The sequence below is a fragment of the Artemia sp. Qi Xiang Cuo genome, chromosome 16, assembly GCF_049724085.1.
Source record: "Artemia sp. Qi Xiang Cuo chromosome 16, ASM4972408v1, whole genome shotgun sequence".
Classification (NCBI taxonomy): domain Eukaryota; kingdom Metazoa; phylum Arthropoda; class Branchiopoda; order Anostraca; family Artemiidae; genus Artemia; species Artemia sp. Qi Xiang Cuo.
In genome coordinates, this window is record NC_142809.1 from 33,968,090 (window position 1) to 33,990,449 (window position 22,360).

General features: G+C 36.4%; 1 protein-coding gene across 3 annotated transcripts in view; it reads left to right on the forward strand.

The window, feature by feature from the left end:
* LOC148942825 (vesicle transport protein USE1-like) overlaps window positions 1-17,309 on the forward strand; it is a 111,311-nt gene extending 94,002 nt beyond the window's left edge. For 2 of the 3 annotated variants that reach the window (XM_089102189.1, XM_089102191.1), the window contains 2 exons: window positions 9,720-9,861; window positions 17,172-17,309. In XM_089102189.1, coding sequence (XP_088958315.1) covers window positions 9,720-9,861; window positions 17,172-17,227 — 198 coding nt within the window. In that variant the 3' untranslated portion in view covers window positions 17,228-17,309. The remainder of the gene's footprint in view (window positions 1-9,719; window positions 9,862-17,171) is intronic. The other variant, XM_089102190.1, reaches the window with a different exon arrangement.
* The last annotated feature ends 5,051 nt before the right edge of the window (window positions 17,310-22,360 follow it).

Sequence of the window (22,360 nt, forward strand, 5' to 3'; positions counted from 1 at the left end):
AGTTCTATTTCTCTTCTTATGTCTATCTGTTTTTTTCATCATGGTTCTCTGGCTGAGACATAATGACGTATTGGATGGCAATGCAAGTTTTGAAATAATGTACGAGGCGTGTTTTTTAAGCAATGTCAAGTAGACGACGAAAAATTATTTCAAAAAAGTAAATTTATTTTCAGAAAGTACATACTTTACTCTATTTAACAGCATCGTTGCCAAGTTTGTGGTAACAATTATTATGCCTCTCAACTAATTTTAAAGTAAATTCTGTATAAAAAATTGCTGCCTGTTCTGATTACGAAGAATTCACTTCCGTTTTTACGTCCTCATCATCATTGTAACGGTTGCCACGGAAGAACTGAGTGAGGTGGAGAAACGGATGGTAATCACTCGGCGCAAGATCAAGACTGTATGGTGGGTGTTCTAAAACTTCCCTGCCAAAACTGTCCAGCAAATTGCGGGTCTGACAAGCAATGTAAGGTCTTCTTGCATTGTCATGAAGAAGGACAATTCCCTTTGTCAGCATGCCAAGTTTTTTTTTTTTTTTTTTTTTTTTTTTTTTTTTGCTCTGCGGAGCTTTCTGAAGGCTAGGCTGTAGGCTTCTGCGTTGATAATGGTTCCTCTTTGCATGTAGTCGACCAAAAAAATACCGTGTCTATTCCAAAACACTGACGCCGTGATTTTGTGCTGGGAGAGAGTCTGTTCGGCCTTCAAATTTTCAGTGGAGTGTGTGTTTCCATTCCATGTTCTGTTGCCCCGATTTGAGTGTGATATGCGAAACCCATGTTTCGTCTCCAGCTCAACCGGTTGCTACTTCAGTGGCAGTTACAATAATGACGACGACGTAAAATCGGCAGTGAACTCTTGGTTATTGGAGCCAGCGGCAAGTTTTTATAAAGAGTTTGCTTTAGAATTAGTTGAGAGCCGTGGTAAGTGTTTGAAAAAACTTAGTAACTATGCAGAAAAATAGAGTAACGTTTGTACTTTCTGAAATAAATTTACTTTTTTGAAATTATCTTTCGTTGTGTACTTATGTTCAAGCGGACCTCACTTAAAAAACACGCCTCGTATTTAAGGTACAAAAATGAATATGCACATGCTGGTGACGTTACTATTACGGTCTTACTATTATTACGTTAGTATTACGGTCTTACTATTCTCAGTGCTTTGTTTTGGGCTAAAGACAGTTTAGAAAAGTTGATGTTATTTTTGTTTTACACAATCTGTCTGCAATATCTAGTCATGGAACTTCATTTGTGTTTTCTTTTTTTTTCAGATAGTTGATATGATTAATAGTTTTAATAAAATTTAACATTGCTACAGCAATCATTTTGCCAAAAGTTCGCAGCCGTCTTTGTTCTTTTTTTTTCTAAGACAAGTAGAGTAATAAACACCTTGCTGGATGTCTAATCCACCATTGCTACCATTCTATCGGTGCTATCGGTGCTTGGATACCAAAATGTTGAAGTTAAGGACCCCCAACTAGCACCCTTATCAGAGGAACGGGGGTTAAGGTTGCTATAACCGATCAGAGGTTAAACCTAGAGAAGAACCCTCCTCCTCGTCTCCTTTATAGAAACCTTGATATCTCCTTGCTTGACAATACCAAATCTCAGAGGCTAATATTTCCTTAAGAATATGATAACTAAAACAGTAATCCTACAATTTCTATTCCATAAACGTTTGGGAAACGACCGAAGTACTCACGTTTAATTGGCTCTGTACAGCAGTTTTTTTTAGAACTAGCCCCAAAACGAATTGACTATACAAAAATAAAAATAAAATAAAGGCTGTACACAATTATCGTAGTAACTACTTATATACGTGACCTGCATTGATATTTTATTCCATCTTCTTTTGTCTTTCTGGGGGTCAGGTTTTCACCTATTTACCGCGTTTATAAAACTAACCAATAGAAAAGGCAACGCTTTCATAATCCTATTTTTACTAATTATACAGGACTAGGTTTCAAAAGCTGGAAATTTTACCAGGGGAGGGGTGAGGTCAAAATTACTAAAAGAGTATATTCTAAAGGAAAGACTTCTAAATTTTTTCTAGAGACGCTTCGACTAATTTAGGGTGGAGATTCCAGCTTTTTTTTCCAGCAATCCAGCTTTTTTCTCAGGATAAGAGGGTGCTTTTCAAATACAATTTTTTATATCGATATTTATTTTTTATGGATCCATATTTAATCCGATATCCCCCAGCACGAACTCGAAGTACTTCATCTCCTTGGAGAATTAACAAAAGAGCATTCTTCTCAGGTTCAAATGTTAACCTCGAATACGAACTATGTGTACCTCTACCCTTATACCCTCACCCTCTGAATAAATTGTCTTAAGTTTGTAACGATTTTTTGTTGTTTTTTAATAAGGGTTTATGTATTGTTCATCTGAACACTTTGAATTGCTTGTCCTTTGTCTTTTTCAGTATTTACGAAAGAGCCAAGCTTTAGAAAGGTAAATGCTAAAAAAAAAATGCTTTAAGAGTTTACACCAATAAAGTTATGGTTAACAATATAATTAACTGAATCTAATTGTTATAGTCCTTTGATGTTCATGTACCTGAAAATCACTGGAAATAGCAAAATTACGAAGCTCTAACCTTCGAAGCAAATTAAATTTGGTTTGGGTGAAAGAATCTATGTAATAGGACAAGTTTCGACTCGGAGTATGTGATTTTCTTTTCCTCTTAGTATAATCGTTCAGAATATTAAATGCATTTCGGAGATAACTCTATTTAAATCCACGAGTCCCATTCTTCCGACCAGCTTCGAAAATTTTCTTAAAAAATGTCTTATAAAAATTAAATAAAAAAAAATTAAGAGTTTTTCTCAACTTAAAGTAAAGAGCAACATTAAAACTTAAAACGAAAAGAAATTATTCCGTATATGAAAGGGGCTGTGCCCTCCACAACGCCTCGCTCTTTACGCTAAAGTTTTTATTGTTTAAAAAAAAAGAGTTGTGAGAAAGTCAAACTTTAGTATAAAGAGCGAAGCGTTGAGGAGGGCACAGCCCCTTTCATATACGGAATAATTTCTGTTCGTTTTAAGTTTTAATGTCGCTCCTTGTTTTCATTTTAAATTTTTTTTTTTTTTTAAAGGGTGCTAAAGCGGGGGTTTGGGGGGGCGGCCCCCCCCCAACTGTACCTTCTAATCCCTGTACGTTTTAAGGTTTGAACTTGTGACTCAGCCTCTTTAACTCTTTAGAAAACGTAATTTTTTTCAAATAATTTAAAAAAGAAACTGAGTTTCTTTTTTAAACTTTAAATTCAGTATATAAAAATTTCCTCTGACGGTGAATCGAACCCGGGTCTTCCGCCTGACAGTCAGGGGTATTGACCGCTGTACTAAAGAGACACAATTGTAATTGTATTTTTAGTATGTGGAATCTATTTTTGACGCAAGCAAATCCCCACAAAACTTGATATTTGGTTTTTGGAAAACAGGGAAGGAGTGATTAGATTGAGCTGAAATTTCGAGTATAAGCTCCCAGGCCCCAGGAACGCTTATCCTCTAAATTTCAGCCCGATCAGACAACGTTAAAGGGGGGCTGTGGTGGGAAAAATTAACATGGGCTCTTATAGGAAAACGAGGTTTTTCGTAAATATAAATTCGGGGGATAATTTTTTCGGTCTGAAAATATCAAAAGGCCCTAACCTGTCGAATTCTGCTTCGAATGAGTCCTCATTCACCCGGATCAGTTGCCAACTGTGGCCTGTAGGCGTGGATAACAAAAAAAAAAAAAAATTTGAACTTTAAGTGGCTATATTTGGTTTTTGGAAAACAGGGAATGAGTGATTGGATTTAGCTGAAATTTTGAGAATAAGCTCCCGGGCCCTAAGAAAGCTTAACCTCTAAATTTCAGCCCAATTGGACAACGCTAAAGGGGGGCTGTGGTGGGAGGGTCGAAACTTCCGGCCCACTTTTACCCATGAAGATAAACTCGGAGGGGGGTGAAATTTTGCACGTTTCTTAGTTTGAGCTTGGGCTACAAAATGCGATTACCGCTGTTTCTCTGCGACCGCTAGGACCGGAAATCGCTTAACATTGTGGTGGGTCGCCTCTTTATAGAGGCACAAGTGTGCCTCCTTGATACAGGACAAAAGCCAACAAACTTGGGACAAAAATTCAAACTTTAGCATCAAGAGCAAGGTATTGAGGAGGGGGCATCCCCCCTTATATACAAAATAATTTCTTTTAGTTTTCAGTTTTGATGTTGCTCCTTACTTTCAGGTGGAAACACTTGTTTTTGTTTTTTATTTAGTTTCTGATCGTTTTTCAAATAATTCCAGGAAATTTTGCTGAATTGACCCACCCCTTATGACAAATTCATCAATGCAAAGTTGCTACTAAGTAAAAATACATCTCACACGAAACATTCCCCCCAGGCAATTCCATCCTCGCAGAAATTCCCCCGAAAAATTTCTTGTTGACGATTCCACCTGAAAAATTCTCGTTAGCATATTTTCATTTGAAAAAGACTTTATTTTCTAATTGTATTCAAATCATGTTAGAAATCCCCCTCTTTAGAATTTTTTCTGGAAATCCCCCCCCCCCTCAGAGGAAAGTTGCTCCCGTGGAAAATCTCCCCACACAAATAGATCCCCCAGACAATTCCAACCCCGCTGAAAATTTTCCCCGGAAAGTTCCCCCGAAAGAGCTCCACATGTAAAATTGAGTAGGCCAAGAGAAAGTAAGACCAATAAAAAAAAAAAAAATCGCATTTGAATTCTGAGAAACTCCTCCAGTGTAAAATTTCCCTCCCTACGAAAAATCTTCTCTCGAACATCCCCCCAGCAGAAAATTCGCCTTCCCTCCCCCAAATGTCTGTATACTTCCCAATAACAGATACTATACATAGACAATGGACAAATTTCTTAATTATAGTCCTTTCCCCAGGAGCTAGTGGGGATGATGGGCTCTAGAACTTTTAATTCTCGTTTGAATGAGCTCTCTCCTGATAATATAGGACCTTTGGCTCGATAGGATCACCCCTGGGTATAGCAAAAATAAATAAATAAATAAACATGCATCCGTGATCTTTCTTCTGGCAGAAAATACAAAATTCCATATTTTTGTTGATTCGAGTTTGGAGCTTTGCAGAAGAAAGAGCAAGAGCTCTGCCTTTTGGCAAAAAAACATAAAATACCATATTTTGCAGATTCAAGCTTGAAACCTCTATAGTAGGTTTCTCTGATAGCTGAATCTGATGGTGGAATTTTCATTAAGATTACTTGACTTTTTGGGGTGTTCACCCCCTTTTTTGAAAATCAGGCAAATTTTCTTAAGCTCGTAGCTGTTGATGGGTATCACTAAACTCAATAATCTTGTATATTTGGAATCAGTATAAAAAGCTTTTTTTTATATATCTATTGATTTCAAAATTGCGTTTTTTAGAGTTTCGGTTACTACTGAGCCTAGTCGCTCCTTACTTACAGTTCGTTACGACGAACCCTTTGATTTTAAAATGCTGTATTATCAGCTGACGTTTTTCTTTTAGCAGCAGTGTTCATTTTAGCTTTTTTTTTTGGCGTTTTTTTTTTGCTTTTTATTGTGGTTGTCTCTCTCTTTGTATATACGTTGATATATCAGATATCTAATTTATCAGTGGTACATCTATGAAATAGGTTTTTTTTTCTTTTGTTTACCTACATTAAAAAGCAATCTCTTTTTGTCACTATATTATTGCATTGGTTTCTGTAAATTGTTCCTTTTACTGTTATTGAATTTATTTGAGGACACTACACAAGCCATGAGGCTTGTTGGCATTCAGTGTTATTTTTTTCTTGTAAGTTGATGAAAATGGAGAAGTTGAAAGGCCATTGAAACGTCAATTAACAATTCGTCGCCCTCACGCCTAAAGGTCTTATCTGGTATAATACCCTGGTCTCTTTGACACCTGCTCAGGAATTTTTTTCGTAATTATTTAAGAATTGCGAAAAAATAATATCAGGCGTGACAGCAACGAATTGACCGATGAATCAGTAAAATGACAAAACTGATCTAAGACGAGAAGGTCGATGATTTGTTTCATCATTGCCCTGGCCATCCCGCCCTTTGTGCAGGTATTGCCAGGCATTTCCTCATGAATCACTTGTTCATATATATATATATATATATATATATATATATATATATATATATATATATATATATATATATATATATATATATATATATATATATATATATATATATATATATATATATATATATATATATATATATATATATATATATATATATATATATATATATATATATATATATATATATATATATATATATATATATATATATATATATATATATATATATATATATATATATACATTCAGGGTTCGGACTCGCCTATAACTTCCAATAAATTCCTATATTTTAATGCACTCCTATAAAATGCCTATATTTTGGCTAAAATCCTATTATTCCTATATTTTCGGCTGAAGAGCACCAAGAATATTGCTCATGATTTTCAATTTTCACTGCTCGTTAAGTAAGTCATGATGTGCTTTTCTTTGCTTTTGACTCTGCTTGTAGACTGTGCTGTCTTTTGGTGTGGATCGATAATTAATTAAAACTGTTGAGCTGTTTGAACTTAGCTAATGCTTTGTGTTGGGATTAGTAAGCTGCTTCTGCCTGGGCTATGCTGTTGTGTTGAGTTAGTAGCTTATGTTTTGTTTTTTGTCATGTTAGGCCTGTCCGAAATGAGTGAAGATCAGTATATAGGCTAGCAGTCTCTGCTTAATGAGACTGGAGTTCTTTCTTCCGACTTATGCGTTTCCTGGATGAACGAACGCTATAAAAGGCTGATGCGAATACGTCCCAGTATCGGACATATTCACATTTTTTCTTTGCTATGGCCTTTCAATCGCGGGATGCTATTCTGCAGGTCATGCTTGGTAATTAAGCATGGGGCCTATCAAGTTCAATAGTTCATGGCTTGCTAAAATGGATTGCAGCGGTGGAAAGATTGGCGAATAATGCAAGACTGGGAACGACCAGTACTCGTTCTTTTGCAAACTCTGCTTGAAAAATCTTGGTTGCACAGCTGGTGTTGCTCAGCTAAACCCACATGTGCGATCTGCAGAACACAAACCCGCAGTTACTGCTCAACTACATTTACTGCAGCTTCATCTGACCGGCAATCTCGAGTTGATGAAACAACCAAGGATAAACCATTAGTTGGTACAAACATATTTTGTGAGCGTGATGCCGCTTATGAATCTGAGTTAATATGGACACTTCAGACGGTACGGAGTTCCATGTCTGCTAATGCTAACTCTTCAGACCATGTTGTCGCAACCTTCCATGCGATGTTCCTCGGTAAGATCCCCGACGGAATGTCCCTATGTGCGGAGAAATACACGTATCTGAACACCGATGCACTGCATCCTTACTGTACGCAAATGCTTGTGAAGGACACTCAGTCATATTTTGTACTAGGATATGACGAGATAACCAACAACGCTGGTATGAAAGAGTTACAGATGCGTGTTCGATATTGGTCCTCATACGGAAACGAAATCCAGAGCAGACATTTATGCACAAGTTTTATGGGCCACGCGACAAGTGATGACCTGTATAGGAAGATTATGTCAGCCATTGATCAGAATCAGCTGCCACTTGAAAAACTGATCACGCTTGGAAGTGACAGACCAAACGTCAACAAAAGCGTTTGGAACAAGTACATTGCCGAAAAAAAGAAAGTGACGGGGAAGGGATGTTGAACATTGGTACTTGCAACATCCATATTATTCATAATGCTTTCTTGAAAGGTCTTCAGGTGTTCGGAGAAGAAAGTTCGGACTTTGTTATTCTTGTGCATTCATTTTTTGACAGCTAGCATGCACTTTGTGAAGACTATCAAAAGTGCCAAAAGAAAGTGGGAGTGCCAGAGAATGCTTTCATGAAGCATGTCCCAAGCCGCTGGCTGAGGATCGGACGTGCCCTCGCTAGAATCATGCAGCAGTGGCCAATCTTAGAGTACTTCCTGAACTTCGTGCCGAGAGAGAAAAAACTGAAGAATCTTCTGTCCACTCCCAAATTTCTGAAGATTATGGCTTATATCAAAAGTGCGACGATGAAGGCCCAACTCGAATTTGTTCTAGCCTCAACATAACTGTTCATGAGTTTCACCCAACTGTTCCAGAAAGAAGAGCCTCTCATTCATGTTCTGCACTCAGAGATCAAAAGACTAGTTGTGACGCTTTGCGGACGGGTCTTTGCTCCAGATTTCGTGACCGAGACTGAAAATTTCTCACCAGAAATGTTGAACATTGCTGAAAAATTTGCAGAAAAGCCCATAGTTTCAGAAAATGTGGAACGAACTTTCGGTGAGAAAGCAACACTGAATGACAGGGCCATTTTTTATGTCAATGTGCAAAAATATTTTATTGCGGGTATTCACCATATTTTGAACAAATGTCCTCTGGAAAAGGATGGTTTTCTAGAGGCTTTACGCTGTTTGAGTCCGATGAACATGAATGATTCAAGAAGCATTGCAGACATAGCGGCTGTGGCACGCAAGATTGCGATTGGAGTAAGCTCAGATGTCGCCCAGGCTGAGTGGCTGCTTTTGCGAACAGAAACTGGAACCCATGAGGACGGTAATCGGATCGATCATTTTTGGAGCCATTATTTTGGACTGGTGAATGAGCGCGGGGACAGCAAGTACCCGGAACTTACCAAGCTTATCAAAGCGGTGCTGACGTTGTCGCATGGCAGCACAGATGTTGAGCGTGGGCTTTCGCGTTCTGGTAGGATTCTCGGTTAAGACCAGGCCTTGATGTCTGAACGCGTTCTGGATACGAGACTCATGGTATATGACACGTTAAGGCTTTATGGAGGAAAACCAGAATGGTTTGTTATTACAAAAGAGCTGTTGAATCTTGCTCGTTCCGCACAGTCTCGGTATCAACAATATCTGGATGAAAAGAAAAAAGAAGAGCTATCCGAGAAGGAGAAAGCAGCTTTCGAAGAGGATAGCAAGCGGAACATGCAGGAGGTCCACGACAACAAGAAAGAAGTAGAAGACCTGGAAAGCAAAAGGAAAAAACTTAGAGCATCAGAGCAAGAAAAGAGAACAGTAGCAGATACTCTACTTCAAAAAGCGACCGACAGAATGAAGAAGGCTGCCGAGTCCAAGAGTTCCATAGACATTGCCCTAGCTGTTTCTTTGCTCGAAGGAGCTGTGAAGTCCAGAACAAGTGAAAGAGAACAGATGGTGGAATCAACGAGAATGGAGCAGTCTCTTGCAAAGAGAAAAACTGACCTAATATCGAAATTGATCCCCAAGAAGCAGCAAGAGTGATTCCAAATATTTTACCTGTATCAGTCAATCGTTGGCACAGTATGTGTATCTGAAACTGTTTTTTACTATTTTTACAGTTTGTATTTGAAATAAAAAAATAATAAAAAAAAAAAAAAAAATGCAAAAACTCGGGAAATGACGAATTTATGTGACCAGGCATCCCAAGCCATCTACCACAGATCTGATCCCGAGGACTTCCGAATCCTATATTTGGCCTATATTTGGGCCCGGGAAATCCTATAAAAATAGGACAGAGCCTATAATTTGAAACGAACCGACCTGTCCGAACCCTGATTATATATATATATATATATATATATATATATATATATATATATATATATATATATATATATATATATATATATATATATATATATATATATATATATATATGTATATATTTTCTTCTAGAATTTGGATAGCTGCAATGATCTTGCTGATGACAATGCAGTCCATCTTGGGACACAAATGATGCGCCTAAAAGGCCATATCAAAAGTTTTTGGCGTCTCGGCCGATGGCTTCTTCTCATCGCAGCTTTTATGATTTTTTTAGGTAATGTTTGTTCTTAATATGACTATTTTTTATATTCTCTTTCATAGAAAAAGGACTTGAGTGGAACGGATATTGCCTTATGTTCTTTGAGAAAACTCTTTTTCGATCTTCTGTATAACTTGTTAAATTTTAAAGCTTTTCTGTGGCCATTATTTCCTTTATGTTTGGATATATGTTTATCACAACTGCAACTTCCTTGAGATTACAAGATTTTTGAGGAAGAATTTCTTCAAACTGGCAAATCTCTCTACTCAAGTAGAAAACCTTTCTTTGACGTGGTACGGCCACCTACTCCGCCTCCCGCCAAGCACCTCTGCAAGGATCATCACGGATTTCAACCCCTCGGAAAATGGCTGGCAACGTCCTAGTGGGACACCGCCCACCAGGTGGGCTGATGTAATAAACCAAAGACTCCTCAGCCACAATATCAACCCAAACGAAACCCCATCACTAGCCCGGGACAGGACAACTTGGAGAACACTAATGGTACTGTCAACTAATTCTCTCTACGCCGGTGAACCTGTTGAGCAAGAGCGTTAAGTCAAAGTAATTCATTTTCTTCGAGGAATGAACCTCTGTAGGAGGATTGAATAAGGTGTGGTGGGGGGGGGGGGTAAATACTTATATCGTTTGTGCCCAGTTTGTAAATTTATCTTTTTTTTATTTAAAAAGAAGGACCATGTACTGAAGAAGAGATAAAATTATCGCTTAAAAAAAGAAGAAAAAAAAAAACAACAGAAAAGCTCATAACCACGAGGCACGTCACAAAGCGTGTTCTGTTATTTTTGGTAATATTTTCTTTTTGCACCAATAAATTTTTGGCGATAATTTTTTTGAGCAGTATTGTGCTCTTTATCTGTCTTTTTTTTTAATTTGTCTTATTTCAAAACGAACTTACCTTGTGGGCGAGCTTTATACACAGAACAATATTTGCAAATTTTTAATCTTGATGACGTCAAGTTAGCAGACAATTAAAAAAATAACTCCTTATATTGAAATCATTATATATCTTATTTTCTCTATTTTAAGCATGAATCTCCCTTTTTTTTATATCGTGGACGGCAATGTATTTTGAAGAATAAAAACTGAAATGAGGAGGGAATAAAAAAAGATCAAAATTGTAGGTGGGGAGAGTGCCCCTCCTTCCGCAGTACACTGGGATATAATTTACTTTTATCTTGTATTTGATGCCTGTATTTTGTAAAACGTAATGAGTATTCGTCTCTGATATTTTTTGTACTTCCCATGGCAGGCATCACTGTGTCTGTGTCTTGCTAACTTAATACTAGATATTGCTGACCTTGGGTAAAAATTTCGAGGAATATTGAGGGGTATGTTAAACTAAATAAAAAGAACTGTGTGCATCCAGGCTATCAAAAAGGTGTATATGCAATATCTTAGGAAGGGCTATAGGTATTAACCTGAAACTTTCAGGGCCATTGCTTCTGCTACTGTCACTGCGACTACTGGTTCAAGTTCTTTATTAATCATTTAAAAAAATGTTTTGTCATAACTATCAAATTAATGACCCACAGTGAGAATAACTCGTGTGTGGGTTTATATATACTCAACAATAAATAAATAATACTATCTCCAGATACTGGAATAAAAAGATTGCTCTTCAACTCTCCGTATGGTAACAACAAACAAAATCCGAATAAAATCAAAATAACCAAATAAATAAAGTGAAATGAGGAGCATCCACCCCAGAAAATAAATCAAATTAATAATTTCTGATTAAGTGATTCATTAATCTAATTTTATTATTAACCAAAGATTTTTCAAATCTACAAAACTATGAAATTTATTCCAATTATATATAATACTATGCCTTGGGGAAAAACGGGACCTTTCAGATTTTATTAAAGCCTGACGGACTACAGAACTGCCACGGGACCAATATGCATGCAAAACCTGATTATCATCCTGAAAAAAGTTGTTATGCAAATAAAAATACTCAGGCAAAAGACCTTGAACGTGTTTAATCATATAAAGAACAGAATGGAAAGATGGGAAAAGATCCAGTGGAAGGATATTTAAAATTTCATATTTACTTTTTGCTGACGATTTACCAGGGTAAGAAAACGGGCTTGGCAGGCAATTTTTCAATAGACGCAGAGCTTTATTTTGTTGCCTCTGAAGAGGAAGAATATGAGTTTTAAAAGTATTCAAAAAAATAATGGGCAGTAATTTATATATGAATGCACTAGAGAATGATAAAGAGACCGCGACTAACTGCGACTGTGACTACTTACGACTTTGACTCAAATCTTTCGAATCTAAAATGATCGGAGGGCAGCCATTCGCCTTCCACTCCCTTCTTAGCTGCCCCCCCCCCTTTCCAAAGACATCCAACCAAAGTTTTTGAGATAGTCAGTTTCTTCGAAATTGTCTAAAGGTCAAATTACTATGCCTCCGGGGATGGCATGACCCCTTAAAGGTCTTGGAGCAAGGGCTGTAAGTTATGGAAGTTACTCATTGTTTACATCTAAGGTTTGTTGTTGCGAAAGGAGGGCATGTTCGATCTCGGGTCTGCAAAAAGGCTTTGGATATAAAGGTGAAACTTTCATGAAATGTTGAGGGGGATTTTGAACAAAATTAAAACACATTATATGCACGCTGGTTGCCAGCAGAGCGTATCAGCAATATCTCAGGAACCGCTGAGGGTAGTAAGTTGAGACTTTCATGGTGTGTTGAGGGGGATATTGAAAAGTGACCAGAGGGCAAGCAACCCTTTCCCTTGCCCTTTTTAGATGTTCCCCGTCAACACTGATTGGAATTTTGAAATAATAATTGTGCCTGTGGGGATGCCATGCCCCCTACAGCCCCCGGGACAAGGGTTGTAAGTTATGCAATATGCCCATATGAGAAGGTAGAATGGTTTGATCCTGGGTATGTCCGAAAAAGCTACGGATTTAAGACGAAACTTCAGGGGATGTTTAACTAAATAAAAAAAAACTATTTTTATCCTGGTCATCAAAGAGCCTATCTGCAATGTTTTACTAGAAGTACTACTGCTGTGGCTGCAACTGCGACTACTTGGAACTGCTGCTACAACTACTTGCGACTGCGACTTCTTGTGACCGTGTCTAATTGCGAACCCAACCCAAATATTGGGGTAAAAATGATCGGAGGGCATCCAGACCCCCCTCCCACGCCCTATTTAACTGTTGTCCCCCCAAAGACATCCGATCAAAATTTTGAGTTAGCCATTTTGTTCAAAACAGCGTAACGATATAATAACTCTTTCCAGGAATTGCATGTCCCCCACACCCACTGGGTAAGGTACCCATTATTTACATATGGAGTCTGTTATTGGAACGCGGAGAAATGGGTTTTCAAAATGGTCTGCGCAATATATCAAGAACGCCAGGGGTATTAAGTAAAATTTTTAGGGAATATCGAATGGGCTATTAAAATAAATCAAAATATATTATTTGTATTTAGGTTGTCAAAAGGGCATACGTGAAATTTCAAAATGGTTAGGGTATTAAGTTCGAACTTTCAGGCAATTTTGAGAGGGCTGTTGAACTCAATCAAAAGACATTATGTGTATTTTGGTTGTCAGAATGACATCTTTTCCGCACCACACTTAGCAAAACCTCAAGTCAAAGTGACTAATAAAAGAATTTAAAGAGTCAAAATAAAAAGAGCTGAGTGATTTCTCTGTTATATATTTATTCTCTTATTCTATTTTCATTCATTTATAATCTTTTGAATATTCTCCCATGAGGATTCTTTCGATTATATTATCCATAAATTGCTGTTGAATCAAAATCTTAGTTCCGGAACTGTTCCAATCCTTGATTTGAAATTGAAAAAAAAATTGTACATTGATTATATTAAATGCAAACATGCAACTTGAGAATCTAAATTAGAATCCATTGTTTTAATTCTTAAGCCTAAAACTATTTATTATAATAACCAGTAATAAAATTTTGGTAATAAAAAAATAATTAAAAACAAATTTCCGAAAAAGAAGTTTTTCAAAGAAATGTAAAGATCCATCTTAAAACTTAAGACGAGAAGCAATAAAGTCCTATAATTATTCAAACTTAAAATGACCAGAAATTAAAATAAATAATCACGTCAAACGTAAAGGTAACAGGTACTAATATAGATGAAAAATTTAATCCTAAAACGAGTAAAAATTTATACTCAAGTCAAACTTAAAACAAACAGATATTACAACAAACATGAGTTTGGCTACGCCCTTCTCCCTAACCGTAATTCTTCTAAAATATATTGTATCATTTGCACTTTACTGAAAACAAGATGTATCTCAAACACAATTTACATAACTATCCTACAAACCTGAAAAACCAAAAACTTACTGTTACATAAAGTCTTGAATCTTGAATTGCTTCTATGGGATTAATATCATTTTACATTAAACGTTCAGTCTCAGTTCATTTTCGGTAGTTCTCTCCACTCATCTTGATTATTATTGTTTGTTTTTGTTGTTTTTTTTTTTTTTTGTCGAAGAATAATAAAGAACACAGAAAATTACATATAATTTTTAATAAGACGCAAGTGACGCCATAGACTTTGGAAAGTTTACAGTTAGGCTTATAGTTTAATTTATTTTAGAACTTTATTTCTAATTGTCTTAGGTTTTAATATAGCTTTACTTTTTTTGAAAAACTTCTTTTTCGGAAAAAAAAACTTTTCAAAACTAATCAAAGAAAACAGAGGAACAAATTTGTATATATAGTACCCCCCCCCCTCTCCAAGATTCTTAAAGTTTTCCTTCCACCTTTTTGGGGGACGACCACGAGGACGAGAACCGTGAATTTGACCTTTGAAGGTGATTTTCGGGAGACGGGACTGACTCATCCGTTGTATGTGACCGAGCCATCGAAGTTGCTGGAGCTGGATCTTCATGAGAATTGTTTGTTGTATTTTAAGGCGCTCGAGAAGTTCGAAATTTGAGATTCTATCAAGGTAAGTGATCCCGCCGATGCGGCGGAGATCACTCCAAGATTCCGCCTCTCCAAGATTCAGAAATTTAAATCCATAAGGATACATTTAAATATGCTAGTTGCTCGAACCGAGGAAAAATGCAGACAAAATTGCCACATCCCCAGAAATCCAAAAAAAAATCCATTTCTTGTTTTTTTTTGTTTTTTTTATATATATATACCGGAAGTAGCAAGCTGCTATACCGATTTTAGATGCATTTGGGTCCCGGAATAAGCAAATTGCTACTTTGATTTTAAATTCTAAACAGCACCGCCCTGAGTACCAGAGTCCCGATTTTTGTGAGAACCGTGACAGTAAAAAGTTTGAGTAACTACGTTTTAAGAAAAGGAAGCTTTTAGGGCCAAATTTCTATTTTTTATTCTTTTTTTATTTCTTTTACTTTAAGCAAATTTACAAATTTGTCCTTTGATAACTTTGTAAGAAATTGTTTATTTTTGTTGCCATTGTCAGTATTTATTTTATTTTATTTTTATTCTTTTTGCCTAGTTCATGTGATGAGGAGGGGTTACCTTAGTCGTTAGGTCTATGACCCAAAAGCATGTATCACGGTCTATAATCTTTGGCCTATAACAAAAAGTGTATTGCATCGATTCAGGCAAATACAGAGGGGAGGGGGTCTTCAGCTCCATCCCTTTCGAGGATTTTCAAGATTTTTCCCTCCCGGTCTATATACTTAGGTCTTTAACAAAAAGCATATCGCATCGATTCAGGCAAATACAGAGGGTATGGGGGGGGGGGGGTGTTCAGGTCCAACCCTCTAGAGAACTTTCTAGGTTTGCATTGATTTTTTTATACTGTGTTATATACTTTTATATAATTCGCCTCTTTTTGTGTTTTTTTTTTTGCGTTAGTCTTTCGTGCCAAAATGAGTTCTTACGTACTTTCCTGTATTGATGTCATTGATGTGTGATATTGATATCAGTTCATCACCATTCGCGAACTGCGTCAACGAAGAACCGTCAAAAATGCCTAAGAACCAAAATGAGAAATCCTCTCTTGTAATAATCCTTTGAACTTTCTTTTTCTCAGATGACCATGATGTCCCTCATGTGCCATTCTTTTTTAATACGTGGCTGAATCCCCCTCGGCTACATTATTGGGGGAAGAGGTAAGTATAACGATACTTTTAATGGTGGTCGTTCTACTAATATGTTTAAAATTTTATTAAATACATTATTCTTTAACGTATTTATTCTTTACGCATAAATACATAAGACGGTGATTGTTATACTTTACGTTATGCTAATGTATTTAATTTTCGTCGCTTTTCTTATCGAGGAAAAAATTGACCACTTTCATATTCACGTAGAATACTCATTGATGTCCAAGAAATTTTATTTCTTTTATGACCAAAGCTACACAGTCTATTTTTTCGTTCATTTGGTCTAATAAGGCACTCCTATTGAGGTACATTTGTTGCCATTGTTTACCAGAAAATAACGTAGGCTTTGCTTATGCATCATTGCTCCAGAATCTATTCAGGAAGATCAATTTGAATCAAGGGCCTTCCAATATCATGAAGAAATACAACTCTATCTTCCTGATGCTGTAGCAGATCCCTTCCTACAGTCTTGAAACAGATAGTTTGGGGGTCTTAAGGTTTCTGATGAAGTTACTCGATAAATATCATCCGAAACTTAGAGTACTAGGTAAATTTTCAAGATAAGTTGTTCTCAATGCTGGTCAAAACTCTTATGTAAAGTTTTATTGATCAAAACTAAGGTATGTTTTCGAAATAAATCATTCTCAATATCATTTCTGTGTCATGGTTTCTTATGGGTGTCAGAGGGGATATACCCATGCTTTGGGAGTTTTTTAAGCGAAAAATGTGACAGTTCTCTTTCTCATGTCTGATGCACTGTAGTTTTTGTTTCAAGGTAAAGTAAATTGTTTTCCTTAAACATAGAAGCCAGGAAGTCATACGTTTGTGAAAGCCTAAGATCCCTAAAGCTTAAGATCCCTAAAGGAGACAACTTTTTGTTAAAATAATCACTCTCAGCATTGTTGTCAGCGCCAATGTGGATATCATGGATGATATGTTCATGCTCAGTGAACTCTAGAAGCTTCTGGAAATTTGGAAACGCCCATCCATCTGAGTGAAGAACTGGAGGTCTTTTGGAGGCTAGATCAAGTACATTAACTTCATGCTGTCGCTTTGGTTTGATCTGAGTAATTTGACAGTGGGAAATAGCAGCCGTCAATGTGATCTTCAGTTACTCTTGGGGACTTTACAACAACGTTGTCTTTCAGGAAATTGGGACTAAAATCTTAAGACCCACTCATATGTATTATAATTTAGTAGTGTCTGATTTTGTTCTTTCTTCTAGGAATGGTATACATTATCAAGCTTTTCCCCAAACCAATCTACCGAAAGGAACAGTAGTGTTTTGTTCAATCTTACATGTGCTTTGATTTTTTCATTCGGTATATATGTTCAAAATTGTTCTTATTAATAAAACATTGAAATCTAATTTTTTTTTAAATGCAGCTTTCTTTGTCACAATCTTTTTATTTGTGTATGAGCAAAAAGTAGATCTAGATTTGATATAGAAGGTCTTCCCAGAAAATCTTTCTAACTTTTTGATTTAATTTTATTATATTTTTGTGTATAAATTAGTCTTTATAATACTGGAAAGATTGCAGGACTTCTGACAAAAAATAGCGCAAAGGGCCCAGAAGGAAGTAAGAGAGAGACAGGGAAACTCAAAGATCATTTCGGAGACATATTATAGCTGATTGACCAAAAGCTCCTTCCTTCCTTACGGGCTTCTTCCACCCCATCCGGGGACGACCTGCTTTTCTTTTGGCTCTAGTTGGTTAACTGGAAAGGACAATCTTTGGTAATCTGTCATCCTCCATCCGAAAAACGTTTTCTCAGCCATCTTAACCTTTTTCTCATCGCAACCCTAGAAAGCAGGATTGAACCATGTTTTACTACGGCTCACTGTTTCAAATACGGTTAATCAGACGGGTACCCAAAAGAATCCGTTGACAATTCCTCTTGAAGATAACCAACAAATCCTTCCCCGTCGTCCCAAGCGCCCACGCTTCAGAACCATAATTGACCACTGTCATCAGTGTAGCTTCTAATGGTTCTCATCTTGATTCGCATACTTATCTTCCTATTCTTCCATACTTTTTTTAACTGTGAAAATACACCCTGGGACATGGATATTCTACTTTTAACGCCTTCACTACATCCACCATCTTTACTAATAATGCTACCCAAGTAAGTGTAGCTATCCACATGATCGATCTTCTCGTTACTCAACATCATCTCTACGCTTCATTTATTCCCAGTCTAAGCTATTCAGTCTTTTTGGCGTTAATTTTCAAAGCTGTTCTTGCACCCCGAACCACTGTATATAAATTATATACAGTATAATTACGACTCAGCAATATTTGGCTACTACAGTCTTGGCGCGTATAAAAGCTCCTCCCGTATACTCGTACAGATCCTCTCATTTGATCTGACATCAGCGGTCCAGTGTATAATACCCTGGAACACGTATTTTGGCCGAAACTTCCTCGAAATGCCTTTGAAACCAACTCGAGACTTTGCAACCTACATGTAATTTCTTAAAACATCTAATAATAACATTACACTACTAATTACCGATTTTTATATATGTATTGGAATAAGTTAATTTAAAATTAGATTCTTTAAAATTTAGTGTTAGAAATTTGATTCGCGTTCCAAGTTTCGCGTTCAAGAGAAATCTGACTTGTCTACCCGTGAAAAAATATAATTTTGCTTGTGTTTTTACGTTCTCCGGAGTACTTGCATCTTGGTCCGGCTTTGTATAATGGTTGAGATAGGGAATGATTCTACAGTGCCCCGAACTTTCAGACTCACCAAAAAATCAGTCATTTTGCTAATATTTTTATCTATGACACTCAAAACATCAGTGTGATCTAGGCGTAAAAGAGTTTTATTTTCCCATTTGATTCCATGCTCTCCCATTGCGTTTGCCGTGTTCCTTATTACAAAGTCCTTCAGAATGATCCATATAAGTGAGGATAGAAGGCAACCTTGCTTAACTCCTGATTCAATTTGAAACCATCTACTAACCTCATGTCCTACTTTAAACCACAGCAAAAATATTATCATACATCGCACTAGTCACTTCATTCTTGCACACCATATAAGGATGGGACCTTTGCTAAAGCTCTTCTATCGACTGAATCAAACGCTTGTTCATAATCTATAAACTGAGGATTAAAGAGGTCTGATGACTCGGGCGCTTCTCACTTGCTAATTTAAGAGTGAAATTTTGTCGACGCATCCACCCCTCGTCCTAAAATCACGCTGTTCTTCTCTTAAAACTTTGTCTACAGCATCTCTAAGTTTAACAAGTATCATCATGCTAAGTAATTTGTAACTGATTTTACAAAAACCAGGCTAATGCCTCTATAATTACCACACTCACTCTTATCACCTTTCTTATACTGGGGTTTAATTAGGGTTTTCCTAAAATCACTAGGTACTTCCCCTTTTTAAAAAATTATATCCATAATCTTTAGTAATTTATCTCTAACTTCATAACTATCATATTTAAAAACTCATTTGCCGCACTATCAATACCCCGGGCCTTATTTTTTATCCCTTTTAGCATATTCTCTTATTTTTTCTCGCAAAATAAATCTTCCTTCTCTTCCAAAGTGTCACAAAGTTTTTCACTATTTTTTTATGTCATTTCCTGTAATTTTATCAGAATTCGGCAAATTCTCAAAATGTTGTGCCCATCTTCCTTTAACTCTTCCCTTGTCACTAACTGAGACCCCGTTCCTATCTTTAACTGGAATAAGTACGTATTGATCATTCCCTTTCAATCTTTTAACATGTCAATTGCGAATATATTATTTTACTTTTATGCCCTCTGATTGCATCTTCCAGATCTTCAGCAATTTTATCCGTGGCCTCTACTTCACACCTCCTTAATTAATATTTTAATCCTTTATTTTCTTTTCTTATATTCTTTTTACTATCCTTACATTCCTCATATGCTCATATGATCTATCAAAGATAGATCCCCCGCCTCTTCTCAGTACTCATTCAGTCTCTGACCAGTTCACATCTTAAAACAAAAAGTACATTTCATGGATTAATTTTTTACTTGTGGATAAACCTAGGCACGGAGCCAATTGATTTTGCGTAAAAAGAAATTATTAAGCTAAAATCTGATTACACAAGTGACTTGCATGTGATTACGGCTTAAGGATTATTTATGGATTGTGGCTTTGGATTAGTATTCAGCACTTCAGATTAGTATCATCTGAATCGTGCATTGAAATACTTGGACTACTTGCAATTACTTGAAATTATTTGCAAATTACTGGATTAATTGGCCCACTCAAAGATAAGTAATTATTTATTTTCAGTGCTACGCTCATGTCGAAATTCAAGCCTTTTGACATTGTTCTCGCTAGTTTCAAAAGTTACCCCCCTTGGCCAGCAATTGTTTTGCAGTCAAAAAGTGGTGCTAAAGGATTATGGAGATACACAGTTTTTTGCTACGTCGATCATTCTGAGCACCAAGTTTCAGAGTCTAATTTGAAATTACTTTCGGATAACCCTAGTGCTCGCAAAAGAATGGAAAAAAATGTAGGTAAAGCATTTACCGAATTAGATTCGTTTCCAGACATTTATAAATCGTCATCACCTGCTTATCTATCATTAAACCCAGGAAGTGTTATGGCTGAAGAATCACTGGAACCTAGCCTAATCCTGCAAAAAATAGCTTTAACCCAGGATGAATTAAATTGGACGCAAGTGAATCTTACAGAGGATATATCCCGTCAATTTAAATCTTAAATAACAGACCTGATACAGCAAATCAAGCAATTGATATTATAGTAAAAAAAATTCATGATGCTATTTCCATTGATTACAACCCAAAATTCCAAGAAATAGAAAAATCACTCAAAGGACTACTTGCAATGGTTAAAAGCTTGGAAAGTATGATTTTGTCATTGGAATCGAAAGTGAAAAATTTCGAACAAGGAAAGATGCTGGATTTCTTAGTCATGATGGAGTAAAGCAGAGAGGCCATGAAATAACCTATAGAAAGAATTATCAGTTAGCGTTAAAGACATGATGCTATTTCCTGGTTTTGAAACCAATAACATTGTAAATGTTTTTCGCTTTAGTTCGAATGACTCTAACGATCAATCTAAAGTGTCTCCAGTGCTAATACGCTTCAAAAATGTGGACTTAGCTCGAGTTGTTTTCAAAGAAAAGACTAAACTACCAAAGAGTGGAATATTTTTATCAGAATCGCTAACAAAAAAGTGTCGTGAAATTTTAAATGCGGCAAATGTTTGCTTCGGTAAATTTATTTTTTGGACGTCCCGGGGGAAAATTTGTCCAGAACCCCCGGTTAAAAAAATTTAAAGGCAGATTCGTAATTTCGGATATTTTTCTTAGATAGGTTGTTTTTTTTTGTTTTTTTTTTTTTGCATTTATATCTTATTATTTGATTCCATATGTAAAATCTTTTGTCTTTTTTTACTGGTAAATCAGAAACGCCCCCAGTTGTAGGACGACTTTTTGAGCTCGAAAATAGCCCGTTAGATGTTTTAAGCATTATCAATAATTCTATCGGACATGTCAACAGTGATTTGACCACAGTGAACCACACAATAATAAGTATATATGTTTCTAGTCTGAGGGAGGCTGTCAAGCGGGATGGATATTTTTCAGTGTTCCAGTTGAATATCCAGGGTCTTTGTTCTTCAATTGACCATCTAAAACAGATTGCTTCTGATGGGCTACCTGAAGTTGTTGGTTTATGCGAGACTTTTTTAGATTCTAAAAATGATATGCTTTTGGATTTGCAAGGTTATAAAGTGGAACGACTGAATCGACAAAAGATGGCCAAGGGTGGTCTTGCTTTGTATATTTCTAATAATCTCCCATATTATCTTAGAATGGATTTGTCCAGAAATATCAAAGGTGTCTATGAGTCAGTTTTTGTAGATATTAAATGTGGAGGCAAGGTTTTAATTGTTGGTATTATTTATCGATCTCCTAGCGGCTCTATTCCACTGTTTCTACGCACTGTTAATGATCTACTGGATACCATCCTAAAACAGTTGACTGAATTAATTATTATGGGAGATTTTAATATAAACTTGATGGATATAAAGTCTTCTGTATCTTTGGATTTTCTGTCGTCCATGCTTGCCGCAGGTACTTTACCTTCTGTATGTATCCCATCTCGCATAACAGAGAGTACGTCATCTCTGATAGACAATATTTTCTGTACGGCCGCCTTGATCCAAAATTATGTTTTAGTGAGCGACATTTCCGATCATTTCCCTGTTTACTCTAGATACTGTTTTGATAAACTGACTATTGAGAGGGCTTGTGAGTCTGGTAAGAGGCCTTTTAGGTTTGGTGAAGTGGAATTGATGCTTCTTAGGTCAAGATTGGCAGAAATTTCTTGGGGTGGTTTTGAGAGTGATTCTGACTTTTGTAATTTATTTGATACTTTTTATGAGTCTATTAAAGACG